This window comes from Dasypus novemcinctus, chromosome 1 (genome assembly GCF_030445035.2).
Source record: "Dasypus novemcinctus isolate mDasNov1 chromosome 1, mDasNov1.1.hap2, whole genome shotgun sequence".
In the NCBI taxonomy this organism is placed as follows: domain Eukaryota; kingdom Metazoa; phylum Chordata; class Mammalia; order Cingulata; family Dasypodidae; genus Dasypus; species Dasypus novemcinctus.
The window spans coordinates 155322135-155340583 of NC_080673.1; the positions used below are offsets into that span (position 1 = coordinate 155322135).

Below are 18449 nucleotides of genomic sequence, written 5' to 3' on the forward strand. Positions count from 1 at the left end.
ATTTTGAAAACTATTTTCTTCTTGACTGCATCTCATGTCTCCCTTCATTCCCAGCCTTAATTTTAAGTTTCCTTATATTGTTTATGGTTTAAATCCTTCAACAGGTTGTGGTGCCCTATGTAGATTTCACAGCAAAGGGCATGTATGTTTTCATTCTAGAGTGTTTTGAGGGATTTCTCAGAGGTTGGGATTTGTTGGTACAACTTTGTGACCCTTCCAGTTACTTCAGTCTTCAATCTCTATGGTTCTTTGGTTCCAAGGAGATTCTGCATTCCTGGGAAACAATATTGCACAGTGGTTGGGAGCACACACTGCAGAGCCAAACCAGCTCTATTATTTAATAGCTGTATGAACTTGAATGATGTTAGAGTCATGTTGCTTACCCTCTCTGTGCCTCAGCTATCTAATATGTAAAATGGGGACAATGATGATATCCACCTCATAGGGTTATTATGAGGATTAAAATGAGTAAAATGCACAAAGTGAATAGTGACTGAGCACAGTTGAGTGCTCTTTACTTGTTATCTATTATTGTTCCTAATCACATCTGAGGAACTAGTGGCCATAATTCCTCTTTAGACATTCTGGAAATCTGGCAAGCAGCTCCTGACTCTCCTCAGACCTTGGTCTACATCACTTCATTTTTGCCTCCCTCTTTACATAATGCTATAGGAATGAAATCTGGGAAGACAAGTCCTTTTGAAGATTCAGCTTTTATGTGCTTTGAGAATGTACTTAAGCAAAACAGACTTTTGAACATAGATCTAAAAATGTGATTTAGCAACATCACCACTCCTGTCGTATATTTTAATTCATTTTTAAAAAAGTTTTTCTTTTCAGATTTATTTTTTCTCCCCCTCTACCCCTTACCCCTCTGCACTCTGTGTCTGCTCATCATCTTTTTAGGAGGCACTGGGAACTTAACCTGGGACCTCCCATGTGGGAGGGAGGCACCAATTGCTTGAACCACATCTGCTCCCTGCTTGTTGTATCTCTCATTGTGTTTCCTCGTTGTGTTATCTTGTTGCGTCAGCTCGCCATGCGAGCCTGTTGCATTTGCTCACTGTCTTGCTCGAATTCTTTAGGAGGCACAGGGAACCGAACTCGGGACCTCCCATGTGGTAGGCAGGCACCCAGCTGCTTGAGCCTCATCTGTTTCCCCTTAATTAATTTTTAATGAGTGACTTATTTCCTGGATAGTTAGAATGCCTTGCATGTTATTTGTGGCATTTCTTGTGTCCCTTCTCTACCTTGTTCAAACTTGAAAGAGAGGCAGCAAGTCCTAAGTTGAAGATAAATGGTTTGCTTTGTGGTGACATTGGGCAAGTAACTTTACTTCTCTGGACCTGGTTTCTTCATCTGTGAAATGGTCCAACTGATTGCCAAGGATCTTTTCTGGTTTCTGTTTTTGTTTTAGGCTCCCTTTCCCCCATGCTATGGCAATGTCCTCATTGGTTTTTACAGTCCTTGTAAAGCCATTGTTCCTCCTCTTTCCTCCTCTGGGTCAAGGATCTGTCTCTTTTTTTCCCCTTTAAGGAAGAAATTCTAATTGGTTTTCCTTACAAATTGCTTTTAAAGTTGCTTTAAAGAGAACTTCTTTTCTATACCCGTATTATGCATTTATGATTCATCCTTCCTGGGTTTTTGTTACTGTTGTTTGTTTTGTGTTTTTGTAGCACCCCTCAGTAGTCACAGAATTGCTTTCAGAGCAGCTTTGAAGAGCTAACATTATAGTCTTCTTGTTGGAATTGGTCCCAGCCCAGATTCTATTTTTAATAAAGTTGGGTGCATTGTTTTTCAGATTCCCATATTTTTTACTGATGAAAGTAAGAACTCTATGTTTCTTATACCTTCAGACCCTATGATTTACCCCCGTAGACAAGTTCTTTGTTCAGCAGCTGGTCAAATAATTATTTTTTCGTGACTCCCATTTGACTTTTATTGCATTGAACTGGGTGCTAGCAATAGAAGTGCCTTTTCTTGGGCCTGTAATGTACTTTACAATTTCCACAGTGCTGGTAACTTTCCTAGTGTCGCCTGATTGCTCCCCCACGCTGAGGAGTAGGCAGGTTGTACATCAGCAGCCCCACCCACCTCCCTGCCAGAAGGCTAAGGCCAAGAGAGGTGAAGTGACTAAAAAAGGTGTGGCCAAGTACAACTCGAAGGTATGTGCTGAGGGCCTTAGATAACTGGTTTGTGGGGTTTTAGTTTACAACTTATAATAAGGTTTATTTTTAGAGAAGTTTTAGGTTATAGAAGAGTTACATCAAAACTATAGGGCTTTCCTATGTAACTCCCCTCCTTCCCCTCCCACCTTTCCCCCTTTATTAATGACTTCTTATATGAGTGTGGTACATTGGTTACAATTGATGAACCAATTTGGAAGCATTGCTACTAACCAAGGTCTATAGTTCACATTATGGTTTACATTTTGCACTGTACAGTTTTATAGGTTTTGACAAAATATATACTGGCCTGTATCCGTCATTGCAATATCAGGCAGAAAAATTCCAGCATTCCAGAAATGCCCCATGATCCACTTATTCTTCCTTCTCCCACCCTCAGAGCCTCTGGTGACCACTGTCTTTATATCAATGTTACAAGTGCTTCCCTTACTACAGTAACAAGCCTACTTTGGTCCATGGTTACCCTCCCCCTTTATGTTGGTTTACTCCTCAGTTTTGAAGAATTTGAGATGATGATGTCCATTCTGCTTCCAGCTGAGAGGAGGCTTAGATTTTATGGGGCGGATAAAAGGAACTGTTTTGGTTGCAGTTGTAGATACTCCTTGTTTTTTGGGATGGGGTTGTCCATCATCATCATTTTGTCAGTTGTCCTGGGTGAGTCTGATGAACTAGAGAGTAGGTGTTGGCTGCAACTCTGCTGAGACTCAGGGCTCAGCTCGCATGTAAACAGACTGAAAATTTAAGTCTCGGGTCATATATTTAACAGATATAGTGCTAATTATAGGTTCAAATAAAAGGGGTAGAAGAATTATAGGTATGGAAATTATAAATGCGTCCAACTCTGTTATATTGGGGAAATATATTATTTCAAGATCAGGCCCACTGATGGGGTGCTGATTTCATGGAGTTGTGTGCCTTGCCTGTAGTGTCTGGATGTTTTTGGAGCCCTCATGAGCATCCTTATTTGAGGCTTTGTTTACCATAGCAGTTAGTGCATAAGCATAACCTCTGGAATGATCTCCCAATTCTGAAATGTCTTAGCTAAAAACCCTTTTGTATTCAGTGTTTCCTCCTTTTGGGCCAGGTCTTTTCCAAATGCATCACTGCTTGGCGCTTGGTTGAATCCCTTGGTGCCAGAGAGGCTTATCTGTGGTAGTTTATAATTTTTTATTAAAATATTTATTACATAAATGACTTATGCTCATAGCATGAGTAAAAAAAATTCAGATGAGAAAAAGAAAAGCTGCCCTTCCTGACCTTCTCAATTCCTATCCGTTCCTTCCAGATACTGGTGACGACTGTTATTAATTTCCCCTGCATTCTCTCAGGAATTTCTTAAAGAATGTAGTGTCCTGGTCTGCTCTGTTCACTGTGTGTTTCCTCAGCTGTAGAATCGTGCTGGACATAAAATGGGTTCAGTGTCTATTGAGTGAATGAATGACATTTCCAATATTGTCTTGCACACGTTGTTAATCTATAACATGTTTTTACTTTTGAATGTATCATGTACATATTTCCATAGCAGTATCTATACAATGACTTATCCTTAAAAAAATAGCTACATGGTGTTCCATCATCATTATTATTATTTTAAGTTTTATTTATTTCTTCTCCCCTCACAGTTCCCCCTGTTGTCTGTTCTCTGTGTCCATTCACTGTGTATTCTTCTGTTCCTGCTTTGTATTCTCATTAGGCAGCTCCAGGAACTGATCCTGGGACCTTCCAGAGTGGAGAGAGGCAATTACTCTCTTGAGCCCCCTCAACTCCCTGTTCTGCTACATCATCTTATTTTCTCTCCTCTGTGTCTGTTGTTGCATCATCCTGCTGCGCGAGCTCTCGGTGTCAGCTGGCACTCCTGCGCAGGGCAGCTTTCCCACAATGGGTGGCATTCCCACACAGGGTGGCACTCCAGCATGGGCCGGCACTCCGTGTGATCCAGCTCACCACGTGGGCCAGCTTGCCCTCACCAGGAAGCCCTGGGCATCGAACCCTGGACCTCCTACATGGTAGACGGGAGCCCAGTTGGTTGAGCCACATCTGTTTCTCCAACGTCATTATTATTTAACCATTTCAAGTTAATTCTAATTTTTTCTTGTTCAGATCTTGCTGTGGGGACCATCTGAACTATTGACTGCTAATCATTTCCATTTCTCTAAGAGAAATTTTAGCTGGACGCGGCTGCTCAGGTAATGGCCACATTTGCCAAGCTCCTTTGGAGGTAGGTGTGGCCATATGGTTGGAGTAGATTTAGGCTAGCAGGTCTTAAAAAGGGTGGTGTGCTCTCTCCCCTTCTTTTCTGTTTCTGGCTGATGGCAGATGTTATTTGATGGCAGGAGCTGGAGTAGCCGTCTTGGTATCAAAGATAGAAGTTGACTTTTGAGGATAGCTGAGCAAGATAAAAGGAGCCCCTATGCTGTCGAGCTGCCCTATCAGTCCTGCACTGCGTCCTCTGAACATTTACATGAAAGAGGGAAATCAGCTTCCACCTTGTTTATGCCATGCTTATGTTGTTTGGGGCTTTTTGCACCTGTGTATGTATGTAGAATAAATTGCTTAAAGTAGAATTACAGAGTTGAAGGATCTGCTTATTTAAAATTTTGGTTGATACTGCCTAATTGCCTGCACTTAGAACGGTGCCTGGCGTAGAGTAAGCACTCATTCCTCATCATGTCTGTCATGGAGAGAATTACTTTTAACATGTTTAATTCCAAAATCTGTTAAAGATGCACACAAATTCTCGTTACCAATGGAAGAAACTGGCATGTTAAGTACGAGTTTGGTTTCATATGGCAATTTCACTGACAAAACCTCTATTTTCTGTGTCCACAAGAAGTATTTTCTAGTGTGTATTTACAAAAGGGAAGCGGGTTTGGGAAAGTAGTGGAGGGCACCACTTTTGCCTCCTTATCCAGTAGGTAGGTAGAGTGCACATATCTGTGTTCAAATTGTCATGCACATGGAAGCTGCTACTCAGACAGCCTTAATAAAATCCCTGTTCATCCATCCATCTATCCATCCCTCCATCCAGTAGGTATTGTGGGCCTACTGTTTGCTAGCCACTGGAAGTACGGATTTGTGCGGATCAGTCTTTACTTCCGTGAGTTATATAGTTTAGGAGATAGGCCAGATATAAATAATTACTTAAATAACAATTGCTGTAACTAGCGTAAGGTATAGATGTACAGGATGTTGTTAGTGGTGGGCGGAAGTTGGGGGGTGTATTAGTTTCCTTTTGCTGCTGAAACGAATCACCACCATCTTAGTGGCTTAAGTAACATGTTTGTTATCTTACAGTTCTGGAAGTCCAGAATCCTAAAATCAAGGTGTTAACAGGGTTGCATTTCTTCTGGAGGCTCCAGGGGAGAATCCATTTCCTTGCCTTTTCCAGGTTCGAGATTCTGCCCACATTCCTTGGCTTTCAAAGCTAGCAGTGCAACATTTTTCTAAGGGTTCTCTCTCTTTTTCTCTCTTTTAGAAGGTACTGGGGATTGAACTCTGGACCTCGTACGTGGGAAAGCAGGCACTCAACCACTGAGCCACACCCACTCCCTTCTTTCTTTCACTTCAACCTCTGCTTCCATCATCACATCTCCTCTCTGACTGATACTTGCCTTCCTCCTATAAAGAACCTTGAGGTAACATATTCACAGGTTCTGGGGGTTGGGATGTGGGCGTCTTTGGGAGGCCATTATTCTTTCTTAATCTAGGGGTGGTCAGTGAAGAATTCCCTGATGCTACAGTCGGAAAAAGAAGCAGAGGGCAGGTGTTGAGATGATGGGTGAGAAGAAATGTGAGGTATTTGAGGAAGAGAAAGAAGACTGCTGTGATAGGCAAGGGGAACCGAGAGAGCAGTGGAGGGCCTATGGGATTTTTAAGCAGATTTGTATTTGAAAAGAGCACTTTTGCTACGGTGTTGTCAGTGGGGTTAGAGGTGGATGAGGTGAATGTGGGGACCAATTAGGAGGTGGTTGTAGCTCAGATGAGAGATGGTGGTGGCCTGGTCCGTGGGTGGTGGTAGAGTGGAAGAGAAAGGGGCAGATTTGAGAGCTTTAAGGGGTGTGGATCATTGGACGCCACGACGGATGGGTGTGGAGGGCCGGGGGCACGTCAGGCGTGACTGCGAGGTCGGCGTGATCCAGGAGGAGCCGGGTGGTAGTGTTTGCTAAGTTAGGAAATATCAGGAGAGGATCAGGTTTGGGGGAAGGAGACGTGAAAAATTTAGTTTGAGGCAGAATGATTTTGAGGGCCTGTGACAAGCAAAGTGGAAGTACCAGTATTCATTCAGATTCTGGAGCTCAGAAGTGAAGTTTCTGGGATGAAGTGAAGCAGTTGGAAATAGCCGGCCTGGAGTGGCTCCTTGGAGCCACGGCAGTGGTATTGCCTGGGCCCTAGAGAGAAGTCGAGAAAAAAGGAGAAAGAGAGCCTAGGCCAGCACCTGGAGAAGGCTAACGGTCTAAGAGCGCCCCCTGGAGCTTGCCATTTTGGAGGTCATCAGAGAAGCAGTAGAGGCAGAATCCAGAATGGGCTGTTTTGAGTAGAGACTTGGAGGTGAGGAAGTGGAGACACGTCCTAAAGAGTGTTTTTATTATGGAAAAGTTCACTCTGTAGTTCTTAGTGCTACTGTAACACACTGCCATAAACCTAGTGGCTTGAACAATACAAACTTATAATCCCATATAATTCTGGGGATCAGAAGTCCAAATTGGGTCTCACTGGGATAAAACCAGGGTGTCAGCAGGGCAGTGTCCATTCTGGAGGCTCTAGGGGAGACTCCGTGTAGGACACCTTTTTCAGCTTCTAGAGGCTGCCTGCATTTCTTGTCTCTTGGCTCTTTCCTCCATATTCAAAGCTAACAAAGACAAGTTGAATCCTTTTCTCACTGCATTGCTCTGATCTACTTTTCTTCAATTTTCCACTTTTAAGGACCCATGTGATTACATTGGGCCAACCCAGATAATCCAGCATCATCTCCCTATTTTAAGGTCAGCCCACTAGCAACTTTAATTCCTCCATCTGCAACCTAAATTTCCCTTTGCCATGAGCCTAATATATTCACAGGTTCCAGAGATTAGGATGTTGTCATCTTTGGGGAATCATTATTTGGCCTGCCAGATATAGGAATATGTAAAAGTAAAGAGAATAGCATAATGAGCCCCCCTATCACTCAGCTTCAACCACAAGGTTTTATCTTTCTCCACAACTCCCCACTTCACCACTGGCTTATTTGAAACAACCTAGAAATCATCCAGTTTCCTCTGTAAATACTTCAGACTAGACAGTTGCTTAAAGAAGTTTAGCTATGAAGGGAGATGAAAAAGAAGATGGTAACGTGGAAGGGGGAAATGTGTGAGAGGATGTTTTTGTACGTATTTTTGATATGGAAGAGACTTAAGCATGTTTACATTCTGATGGGAAGGAGCTAATGGAGGAGGAGAGATTGACCTTGGACAAGAGACAGATGTCTTGGTTATCGACAGGACCAAGTCATCTAGGTTTGTAGGTTTGGGAGTGGGAAGTTGAGAGAGTTCCTGTCTGCTGGTTAAATGTTTTTTCTGTTCAATAGGAGGCAAGTGAGAGGGGCAAAGGGGATGTTGACATTGTGAGGAGATTGGAAATAGTCATTGTGGGGTGGGAGAGTAGATATGTTAGAGAAATCTTGTCGGCGTGTGGGATGTATTGAGGTCCACTTGAATTTGGTGTCCTTGAGTTTCTAGTGAATCCACTTAGCTCAGTTGTGAATTTTCCCCCCTAGTTTTGTACATCTGTCTAGAGCTATATTTAGAGAAGGTGGATAATTTAGTTCATATTGGCCTGTTTTTCCCCCTTCCTACAAGCTGTTGTGACCAAAGGACAGGATAAAGGGGTATTTTTAAGTGCAATTGGAATCATCATCCATAGAATCTAAGATGAATGAGAGCATAAAGAGTGAAAGGTTCCAGTGAGGTTTAAGTGTTGCTGTGACAGGATATACTTAAAGAAGCAAGAAGGAGACTGGAGGTTGTGGGATGATGGTGGGAAGCTGGGGATGAGAATTTCAGGGGTATTAACCAGATCTGGGCTGTATCAGAAGTGGAGTGGAAAAGAGGACATGGCAGAAGCTGAGCGTGTAGGCTTGGGGTTCTTAACCAGGAGTCTGTGAGCTTGAATTGAAATTCAAAAAAACATTATTCTTTTGGGGACGTGTTGGTGCAGGCGTGATATATTTATTAAGTGATACACAGTATAGTGTGGACTTAGTAAGGGGTCTGTGGTTTTCACCTGACGGCAAAGGGGTTTGTGGAACAAAAAAGGTTAAGAACCCGTGGTGTAGGGTGTGAGATGCTCATCCACATAGATGTTGGAGACCACCCAGGAAAGATGGCAAGAATAGGGCTGAAAAGGTAGGTCTTCATGAGTCGGGGTCACCCAAGAAGAGGAGAAAGGAAGGGGCTTGTACAATGCGAGGAGGCACGGGAGTCAGCAAGGCGGAGGTCTTGACAAGAGGCTCACCGGGTCTTGGTCTGGAAGCAGCACTGAGCGTCAGGGCCCTGCTGGCTTCACCTGCTGATGTTCGCCAGTTCTTGTATGTGCACATGGTGTGCAGCGGACAGAGCAAGCTTGACCTGAAGGCGGTTGAGGGAAGAGCCAGGTTCACTGAAGACACCGGTACTCACTTTCTTCTCTGTGGTCTCAGTGCTCCCGCTGTATTTCCTGAGTCCCTGCCTCTTGCTTCCAAAGTATTTCTCTTAAGCACTGTCCCTGGGGTAACTGTTCTTAGTGCAAGTCACCACCCACACCTTGCCCTTTTCACACAATGGGAAAATGCTGATGGTAGAAAAAAAGTAGACTCTCTCCAAGGATGGTCAAGTAGCACAAGCCGTGGATTGACTTGAATATTATTGCTGCTACCTCATGAAGAAAGATTTAATGAGATATATCTCTGTGTACTCTGCTTTTATATCTGGCACTCCTGGGATCTAAGCCATATATTCTAATTTTGCTTCAAAACTGTCTAGGGGTGTATTTAATGTGTATTATTTACATCAATATATGGGAGAGATGTAGTTCTATTGAAAATGTTTAGTGATTTTTGTCTGTAGCATAAAATCCTGCCATAATTTGATGTGTCATTTAAAAAATTCAGCCTTGTATATGGAGCCTCATTATTGCAAAGGCAATGTAAGCAATATACACATTTTAAAGGAAAGAAAGTAAAAAATATCCTACATACAAATGACCACTGAACTCAAAGTCACGGATGATGGATAAAGCAATTTGGAGTGTTGAAACAGTATGCATGACCTAGCAAATAAATGGAAACAAGGGATATTATGATAAGGGGTTGGAATTGCCATTTCTGCTGATGTTCTGTTTGCTTAGAATTGTGGTTTTTTTGTTTATTTGCTTGTGGGCTTTTTTTTTCCATTTAATGTTTACATGGCGAAAAGTGGCCATTTTGGCTACTTCTCACCCCACTTTTTGGCAATTTATTCCTATAACAAGAGATGCTAATTATACAAGTCAAGAATAGGTAGTGGGGGAAGGGGACTTGGCCCAGTGGATAGGGCGTCCACCTACCACATGGGAGGTCCACAGTTCAAACCCTGGGCCTCCTTGACTCGTGTGGAGCTGGCCCATGCGCAGTGCTGATGCGCACAAGGAGTGCCGTGCCACGCAGGGGTGCCCCCCGCATAGGGGAGCCCCATGCGCAAGGAGTGCACCCCATAAGGAGAGCCGCCCAGCGCAAAAGAAAGTGCAACCTGCCCAGGAATGGTTCCGCACGCACAGAGAGCTGATACAGCAAGATGACGCAACGAAAAGAAACACAGATTCCCGTGCTGCTGACAACAATGAAGCGGACAAAGAACATGCAGCAAATGGACACAGAGAACAGACAACTGGGGAGGGGGGGAAGGGGAGAGAAATAAATAAAATAAATCTTTAAAAGGAAAAAAAAGAATAGGTAGTGAAAGGCTTATTTTTAAAATAATGCATAATCATCTCTTTTTCTTTTTAAAATACCTGTATCCCAAATCCTTGAGATTCTGTGAACTGAGCTTTCTGTGCTAGCCTGAGAACGTGACAAGGCTGTGTGTTGATGGTAGGGCATGGATGCCAGTGGAGCTCTGTCCTCCCCTAACTCCTTACCATGTTGTGCTGAGCGTTGGTCACTTTTCCTAATCCCAGCAGAATCGTCCAAGCCTTGGGGAAAAACGATGATCAATTTGGTATTGCCAGACACTGGCCCTTCGTGTGGGGCTCAGTGCATGGTTTTGACTGGTATGATTGCTCTGTATAGCATCTGGGGTTCAGTTCATGGGCTCCTAAGTCCAACTCCCTGGGTGCAAATCCAAGCTCTACCACTTGCCTGAGGTAAGTGGGCACTTATTGTGGACCTTGGGCAGATTCTTTAACCCTTCTGAGCCTTAAGGTCCTTGTCGTTAAATGGGGATAATAGTACTACTTAACCTATTCTTAGAGGGTTGTAAAACTTGGGTGCATGAGGCTTATTCGTTTTGGGCATTTGGTAATTATGAGGTTTTAAATTGCATCTCTCCATTGTTTGCAGTATTCCTTGGGCATGTTACCTACTCAGTAAGGCCTTCGCTGACCACATATTTAAAGCTGCAGCTACCTGTCCCCGACTTCCTCCCATCCCTCTCCTCCACCCCCCATTCCCTGTATTCTCCACCCTCCTTTCCTACTTTATTTTTGTTTACTGCACTTACCACCTTCTAATATATTGCCTCGTGGGCCAGCTTTGTGTTTCAGCTATCTTCATTCACTAGAATATAAACCCTGTGAAGGGATCCATGCTTGTTTTGTTCACTTTCTAAAATAGTACTTGGCACATAGTGGGCACACAGTAAATCTTTATCAGATGAATAATTGACTGCAACTAGTAATATGATTCCATGTACCATCAAATATTATAAAGGTTGCTGCAGCTATCTGAGCGAAAATGTTTTATTTGGAAGTTCTCAGTGATAGTTTGCTCATTTGCTCATATCTCAAGCCTCCTGTCCTAATAGAAGGAAATGGAACCCGGTAAAATAGGTTTTGAGGGGATGAATGGATGAGTAGAAGACTAGGGGTGGCCTTATTAACTAATTTACCTGTTTACTTCTGATACCTTTTCTTTCAGCACACACATCACCAAACACCTCGGAGGTGCTTGTCTCAGTTGTTGACTCTCATCATTTTACTTTCTTGTCTGTTTTACAAGAAACAGAACTTTTGTTATTTTTCTTCTTTAGGGCACCAATGCCTCTGCTCTGGAAAAAGACATTGGTCCAGAGCAGTTTCCAATCAATGAACACTACTTCGGATTGGTCAATGTAAGTATTTAAAAATGTATTACTTTTTATCAAATGGTTTAGAGTACTTGAAGCAACTCCACTGGCATTTTCATCATTTCCAATTTCTATGTAAGCGTTTATTCTCTTTAATGATTAGAAGTAGCAAATGTTGGGGAAGGAGGAAATTGAATCCACTTTGAAAGTATGAGCTGTCCCAGAAAACAAAAATAAAAACATTTTATTTACCACACTATTGGGTTAGATTTTTTTCCCTTGTGCTTTAAAGGGCTCTCCTTTGCACTTTTAAGTTTCAGACCTATTTTATTAGCCTTTTCAGCCAAATTTCCTTTTATACAGTTCCCCTTGTTATCTGGATGAATTCTTCAGGCAGTCTGTGTTTTAATAGGCATCAGTATAATTAGAACTTTAAAAATTTCACTTGTTCATCACCAATAACCATCTAACAATATAACTTGGTAGTAGTTCCTGAAGCAGGGACAGGGTCAAAACTGAGACCAGTTTACCTCAAAGTTACTTGGCCTCTGTTCTTATACTTTGTGATGTCCTTTTGTATGTGGCCAGAATTATCAGGCTCAGTTTCCATAAGTTCATTATAATGTCATAGTAAGTCAGTATTTATTACCTACCACCTCATGAGATTTCTTCCTCACCTGATCCTTTTTCTCTGCAAAAATATCTACTTCCTAGTTTGTGGAAGAATCCCAGAGTCTAGATTTATTAATTGCCCCATTTTTGTTCCCTTCTAATGATAATATATAAAAGTCCCAGCTTCTCTGTAAATAGAGGTTTATGTCCTATTGCCTAATTGTGTCGACTAGATTAAAAATATGTAAAAATAGGAAGTGTTCTATTTTACCATATGTAGAAATGTCACATTAAGCATGGCAGAGCATCTGTCCTGCTCTTGGGTAAACGATGCACAAGCCAACAACCACTTTTGAGAAGAGGTTCATGTTCTATTTTAATCCTATGCAGCACTGTGTAATCTGTATTGGTAATCTTGTCACGTGCTTAGATTTTTTTCCTTTACATTTTACTGAGTATGAAAAGCTGTAAAGCAATAGCCTCAGCTGTATTCTCTACCAGAGTTGGTCGGTCTTACAGTCAGTTGAAAACCCGTAAGATGGTGACTTTCCCCCTTCACAGTCAGAATCTGGGTCACTGTGATTTTTGAGAGGTATCAAATATTACTGGCTGGGCCCTAATCTGATTGTCGGAGACCAGAAAGATATTGGTAGAGTTGCCAACTTGGCTGAAACAAAATTGGGGGCAATTTAGAAGTTAAGAGGGTGGGAGCTGGTGGGGGAGTGGCTTAAGGTAGCAGCTTTCTGCCTCCAGTGCTCTGAAATCCATGAGGAAATGTGGTCTGAAGCCAGTGGGCAGGGATGCTGGAATCTTGAGAGAGGAAACACTTAAAACAAGTTCTCATTCAATCAAAGCTGTTTCAGCTGAGCAAGTAGTTCCTAGTTCCTGGATGTCTTTCTGATTTGGGTTTTGTTTTCACTGTCATGGGCGTTTTGATGTGTTGCAATGTGGCATCTTTATGTAGCCACCTGCCTTTTTGGATTTCCATATTATGCAGATTTTCATCCTTTCTCTCTCACTCTCTCTCTTTCTCATTCTTCTTGAGGCAGAGTGCTTATTGTTATTTCAGAGGCTTTCATGGGCTAGGGAGGCACTAGAATATTTCTTTATCAGAGAGAAAAGGTCCTGAGACTTATAGAAACTTTTTTTCGTTTCCCTGTTTGCTCCAGATGAGATAGTCAGTAATGTTTAGAGTGGTTTACTAGTGTTCTGATATGGCCAACTGGACTCAGATAAAGGGAAATCTGGGCTGGTTCAGAGAGGGTGGCATTCTCCTTCCCCACCCATCCCAGAGGGGGCGCATCCCTGGACCATGATTTGAACCATCCCTGTTGTCCTTTGGCAGTTTGGAAACACGTGCTACTGTAACTCTGTGCTCCAAGCGTTGTATTTCTGCCGGCCGTTCCGTGAGAATGTGTTGGCATATAAGGCCCAGCAAAAAAAGAAGGAAAACTTGTTGACGTGCCTGGCAGACCTTTTCCACAGCATTGCCACGCAGAAGAAGAAGGTTGGTGTGATCCCCCCAAAGAAGTTCATTTCGAGGCTGAGAAAAGAGAATGGTGAGTAATACATCTAAGGCTCAGAAATAAGGAGCATTGGCAGCTCTGTGTATGCCAAAAATGAGAAGATTTTTAAAAAGGGAAAATAATTATGGTCAACTACTTAAATATCAGTTTTTAAAGAAAATATATTTCTCCTTTTCAAACCAGTATCCTTAAAACAAAGGTAGATTAGGACTGCATTTAAAAATTCAGATATATCAGGGAAATGGACTTGGCCCAGTGGTTAGGGCATCCGTCTACCACATGGGAGGTCCGCGGTTCAAACCCCAGGCCTCCTTGACCCGTGTGGAGCTGGCCCATGCGCAGTGCTGATGCGCGCAAGGAGTGCCCTGCCACGCAGGGGTGTCCCCCGCGTAGGGGAGCCCCACGCGCCAGGAGTGAGCCCCGTAAGGAGAGCTGCCCAGGGCGAAAGAAAGTGCAGCCTGCCCAGGAATGGCACCGCCCACACTTCTCGTGCTGCTGATGACAACAGAAGCAGACAAAGAAACAAGACGCAGCAAGTGGACACAGAGAGCAGACAAGGGGGGAGGGAGGGAATTAAATAAATAAATAAATCTTTTAAAAAATTCAGATATATCATGTCATTTTGAAATGATCCTTTTTTTTTTGAGGCAGTACTGAGGATTGAACCTAGGACCTCATACATAGGAAGCAGGCGCTCAACCACTGAGCTATACCTGCTCCCCAATGATCTTTGGTTTTTTGTTTTTTTTTAAAAAAAATATTTATTTATTTATCTCCCCTCCCCCCCGCCCCGCCCCAGTTGTCTGTTCTCTGTGTCTGTTTGCTGCCGTCTTCTTTGTCCGCTTCTGTTGTTGTCAGCAGCACGGGAATCTGTGTTTCTTTTTGTTGTGTTGTCTTGTTGTGTCAGCTCTCCGTGCGTGAGGCACCATTCCTGGGCAGGCTGCACTTTCTTTCGTGCGGGGTGGCTCTCCTTACGGGGTGCACTCCTTGCGCGTGGGGCTCCCCTATGTGGGGGACACCCCTGTGTGGCATGGTACTCCTTGTGCACATCAGCACTGCGCATGGGCCAGCTCCACACGGGTCAAGGAGGCCCAGGTTTTGAACCGCAGACCTCCCATGTGGTAGACGGACGCCCTAACCACTGGGCCAGTCCACTTCTCCTTTGTTTTTTTATTTGCTGCACATTAGGAGGAGTCTTTTTTGGATAGGATTGTTGTAAGAGGAAAAATCGTCCAAGGCAACCTTCTAAATGGAGCACTGATCAGAAAAATTAGGTTGATGGAATAATTGACTAAAATGATACTGTCTTATAAATTTGTTATACGTGATTAAAGTAAATGCATATTATCTAATCAGAGCCTCTGCTGTTTTAAAAATAATACCTCTAATTTTAATTTGCCTAAGACAATTGAAGGATGTCAAGTTGATATCTTTATATGATTAAAATGTTCTGGTGTACTCTGATTTTCCTTGTTTTTCTATTTTCTTCTTTTGGGTGGGGGGGTTGCTAGTGATAGAACTGGGTGTGTATTCCAGAAGTTTTGTATTGGTAATTATGAGCATAGAAATATATGAAGGAAGTGGATTTGGCACAATGGTTAGGGTGTCCGCCTACACATGGGAAGTCCAAGGTTCAAACCCCGGGCCTCCTGACCCGTGTGGAGCTGGCCCATGCGCAGTGCTGATGCGCGCAAGGAGTGCCGTGCTACACAGGGGTGTCCCCCACAGAGGGGAGCCCCACGTGCAAGTCGTGCACCCTGTAAGGAGAGCCACCCCGCACTAAAAAAATGCATTCTCCCAAGAATGGCGCCGCACACATGGAGAGCTGACACAGCAAGATGACACAACAAAAAGAGACACAGATTCCAGGTGCCGCTAACAAGAATATAAAAGTGGACATAGAAGAACACACAGTGAATGGACACAGAGAGCAGACAACTGAGGGGGGGGGCAGGGAACAGGAGAGAAATAGAAAAAAAAAGAAATATATGATATGGCAATTTGTGTTTATTTTAGATTCAGGCTTATTCCAGCAGAGTTGTATAGTTAATCAAATGTTTTATAAAATCTCGTTTAATTGCTGTTTTTTGAAGTTGTTATAGTTTATACATCAGAATAAAAGTAATTTAAGCAGAGAAGGAAGCAACGCAGTCCCCATCTAGTTGTGAACATGATTAATAATGAAATTTCACAGCTGCGTTCTTGATTGTTTGTCCTTATGGCAGGGAACAGCAGTAGGCTTCTGGAATCATTTGTATTTGGTTTCAAAACATTATCAGATAGATACATTCTCCTGCATATCCCTCATCTGCCTTACGTGTTTCATTTAAGATGCTTCCAGGCTGGTCAATGATTTAATATGATCTTTGGACAAGAGACCTCAGTTACTCTGGGTAGGTTACATGAGTAATTGAGCATTGTTTGTCACATCGTATTCAAATTTGATATTTTATCAGGAAACTTATCGAGTAATTTCTGTTTTTTGTCAAAAAAATTAAAATTTTGAAGCTTTGTATATAAATGACGACTTAGGGAAATATGAGAAATTGTGTTCTTGGTGGGTGGTGGAAAATGGGGAACAAAAATTTTTTTAAAAACTTACCCATTGAAGTTGCATGATAGAGTTGAATATATTTATGTTCCATACTTGTCCACCCTTGCAGTAAAAATGGAAATAAATTTAAGCATGTCCTTTTGCTTTTCAAGAAACAGATGTTGAAATAATGACCTTCTCCTTTTCAGATCTCTTTGATAACTACATGCAGCAGGATGCCCATGAATTTTTAAATTATTTGCTCAACACTATTGCGGACATCCTGCAGGAAGAGAAGAAACAGGAGAAACAAAATGGAAAATTAAAAAACGGCAACATGAATGAACCTGCAGAGAATAATAAACCAGAACTCACCTGGGTCCATGAGATTTTTCAGGGAACGCTCACCAATGAAACCCGATGCTTGAACTGTGAAACCGTAAGTGTTAGGGGAGTTTTCATTTAAGTTGCTTTTGCATATCTGTACCAACTATGTTATGTGTGAGTGCAACATGGTTTTGTAGTACTTAGCAATTTCCTTCAATGTATTTGACCAGTTTTAATCATAGGAATATGAAACTCAGATGTAAACTTTTAGAGCCTTGGATCCATCAAAGATGCCTCAGCTGTATATAGCAGAGTGCTGGGGGCGCAAAACTCCTCAGAAAGGCTGGCTGGCTTTGCACCATGGGCAATTTTTAGGGTCCACAAATGGAAAGATTGAATTGGATCTCAGCCAGTTATCCTGCAAAGATTTTGGCCACAAGAGGCCATGTGTGACTCAGCACAGTCCTTTGCTTTAATTTAAGGAGAATGGGCTGTGGTTTGAAGCCTTTTGTTTCTACTGCAGTTAGCTGGGTGTTCTGGGTGAGTCGTATATGGTGCTTCTATGAGGGTTGGAGGAGCTTATGTGTTTGGATGAGGCTGGCATCTGATAGGCACTTAACTTTTCTCCAGAGCATGATTCAGGATGTCATGTTTAATTGGTATATATATATATTTTTTAGGTACGGGGGCCAGGAATTGAACCCGGGACCTTGTATGTGGGAAGCCGGCGCTCAACCTCTGAGCCACATCAGCTTTTCTGAGTTGGTTCTTTTGCCTGTTTTGCTTGTTCAGTTTTGTTTCTTTAGGAGGCACTGGGAACCGAACACGGGATCTCCCATGTGGGAGGTGGGAGCTCGACTGCTTGAGCTATATCTGTTCTCGGTATATTTATTTTAGACCCTATAAGTATTCCCATGGTGTGGAAGTGAAGAGCCTGGTTCTGTAACCAGGCTGCCCAAGTTGTATGCTGGCTCTTCCTCTTGACAGCTGTTGAACCCTGGGCAAGTTACTTAACCTCTCTGTCCTCACTCTCCTCATCTGTAGAATGGGAACGATGAGAGCCTGCCACAAAGGTTGCTGGAACGATTAAATGTGTTAGCACTTAGCATCAGTTGTGCTTGGTACGTAGTAAGTATGCAGTAAATGTCAGCTGATGTCATTATTTAATTTGTGCACTGACAACATAGAAAGTCTGTGGGTTCACTGGGATCTTAGTCTCTTGACATTGTACACAGTTCTGCAGGACTGCGTTTTTCTAGAGAGAAAAGTATAGTGGCTTTCATTAGATTCTGCAAAGGGTTTTTGACCCAGAAATGGTTAAGAAGTATGGATTTACACATCAACTTCCATGTGAGGTGGAAGGCTTTTGATTTTTGGCCGTCTCTCCTGTGTACTTTGAAATAGTTCTTGAATGACCATTCTGGTTTGCTCATTGTAGAAACAATCAGAAAATATGGCTAAGCAAACAGAGACTAAAAGTTACCAGGAATCTTCCCAGCCAGAGATGATAAATTAGTAACATTTTCTAAAAATTGTTATCACATTAGCCCAGAGATAACAACTTGAATGTTCTGAAATATATCCTGCCAGAATATTTTCTACATGTACTTATTCTTCCTTCCTTCCTCCCTCCCATTTTTCCTCTCTGCCACTTTACTTTATATTCCAGTAAAATTCAAATGAATAAAAAAGTAGAGGAAATAGTAGAATTAATCCCATGTGTATATTATTCAGGAGTAATGATTATTAATACATTGATCCATCTTGATCATCTGTCTCCATATCCCACCACCACTTCCATCACCAAACTGGTTAATTTTTCAGCTAATCCCAAATAACATGTCATTTCATTTGTAATTTCTTCATTATTTTTTAATATATCTCTAAAAGGAAAGGAATCTCTCTCTTTTTTTTTTAAACCTACCCTAAGTCCAATACCATCATCATACCTAACAATAATCCCTTTAAATCAGTATTCATTCAGTGTTCAAGT

At 42.4% G+C, this 18449-nt stretch overlaps 1 protein-coding gene across 2 annotated transcripts in view; it reads left to right on the forward strand.

Annotated features, from left to right (window-relative positions):
• The window catches only part of USP46 (ubiquitin specific peptidase 46), a 72660-nt gene that overhangs the window by 23809 nt on the left and 30402 nt on the right, over positions 1 to 18449 (forward strand). For both annotated transcript variants that reach the window (XM_004460625.4, XM_023589440.2), the window contains exons 2-4: positions 11423 to 11503; positions 13416 to 13629; positions 16339 to 16568. In XM_004460625.4, the coding sequence (XP_004460682.1) occupies positions 11423 to 11503; positions 13416 to 13629; positions 16339 to 16568 (525 nt within the window). The remainder of the gene's footprint in view (positions 1 to 11422; positions 11504 to 13415; positions 13630 to 16338; positions 16569 to 18449) is intronic.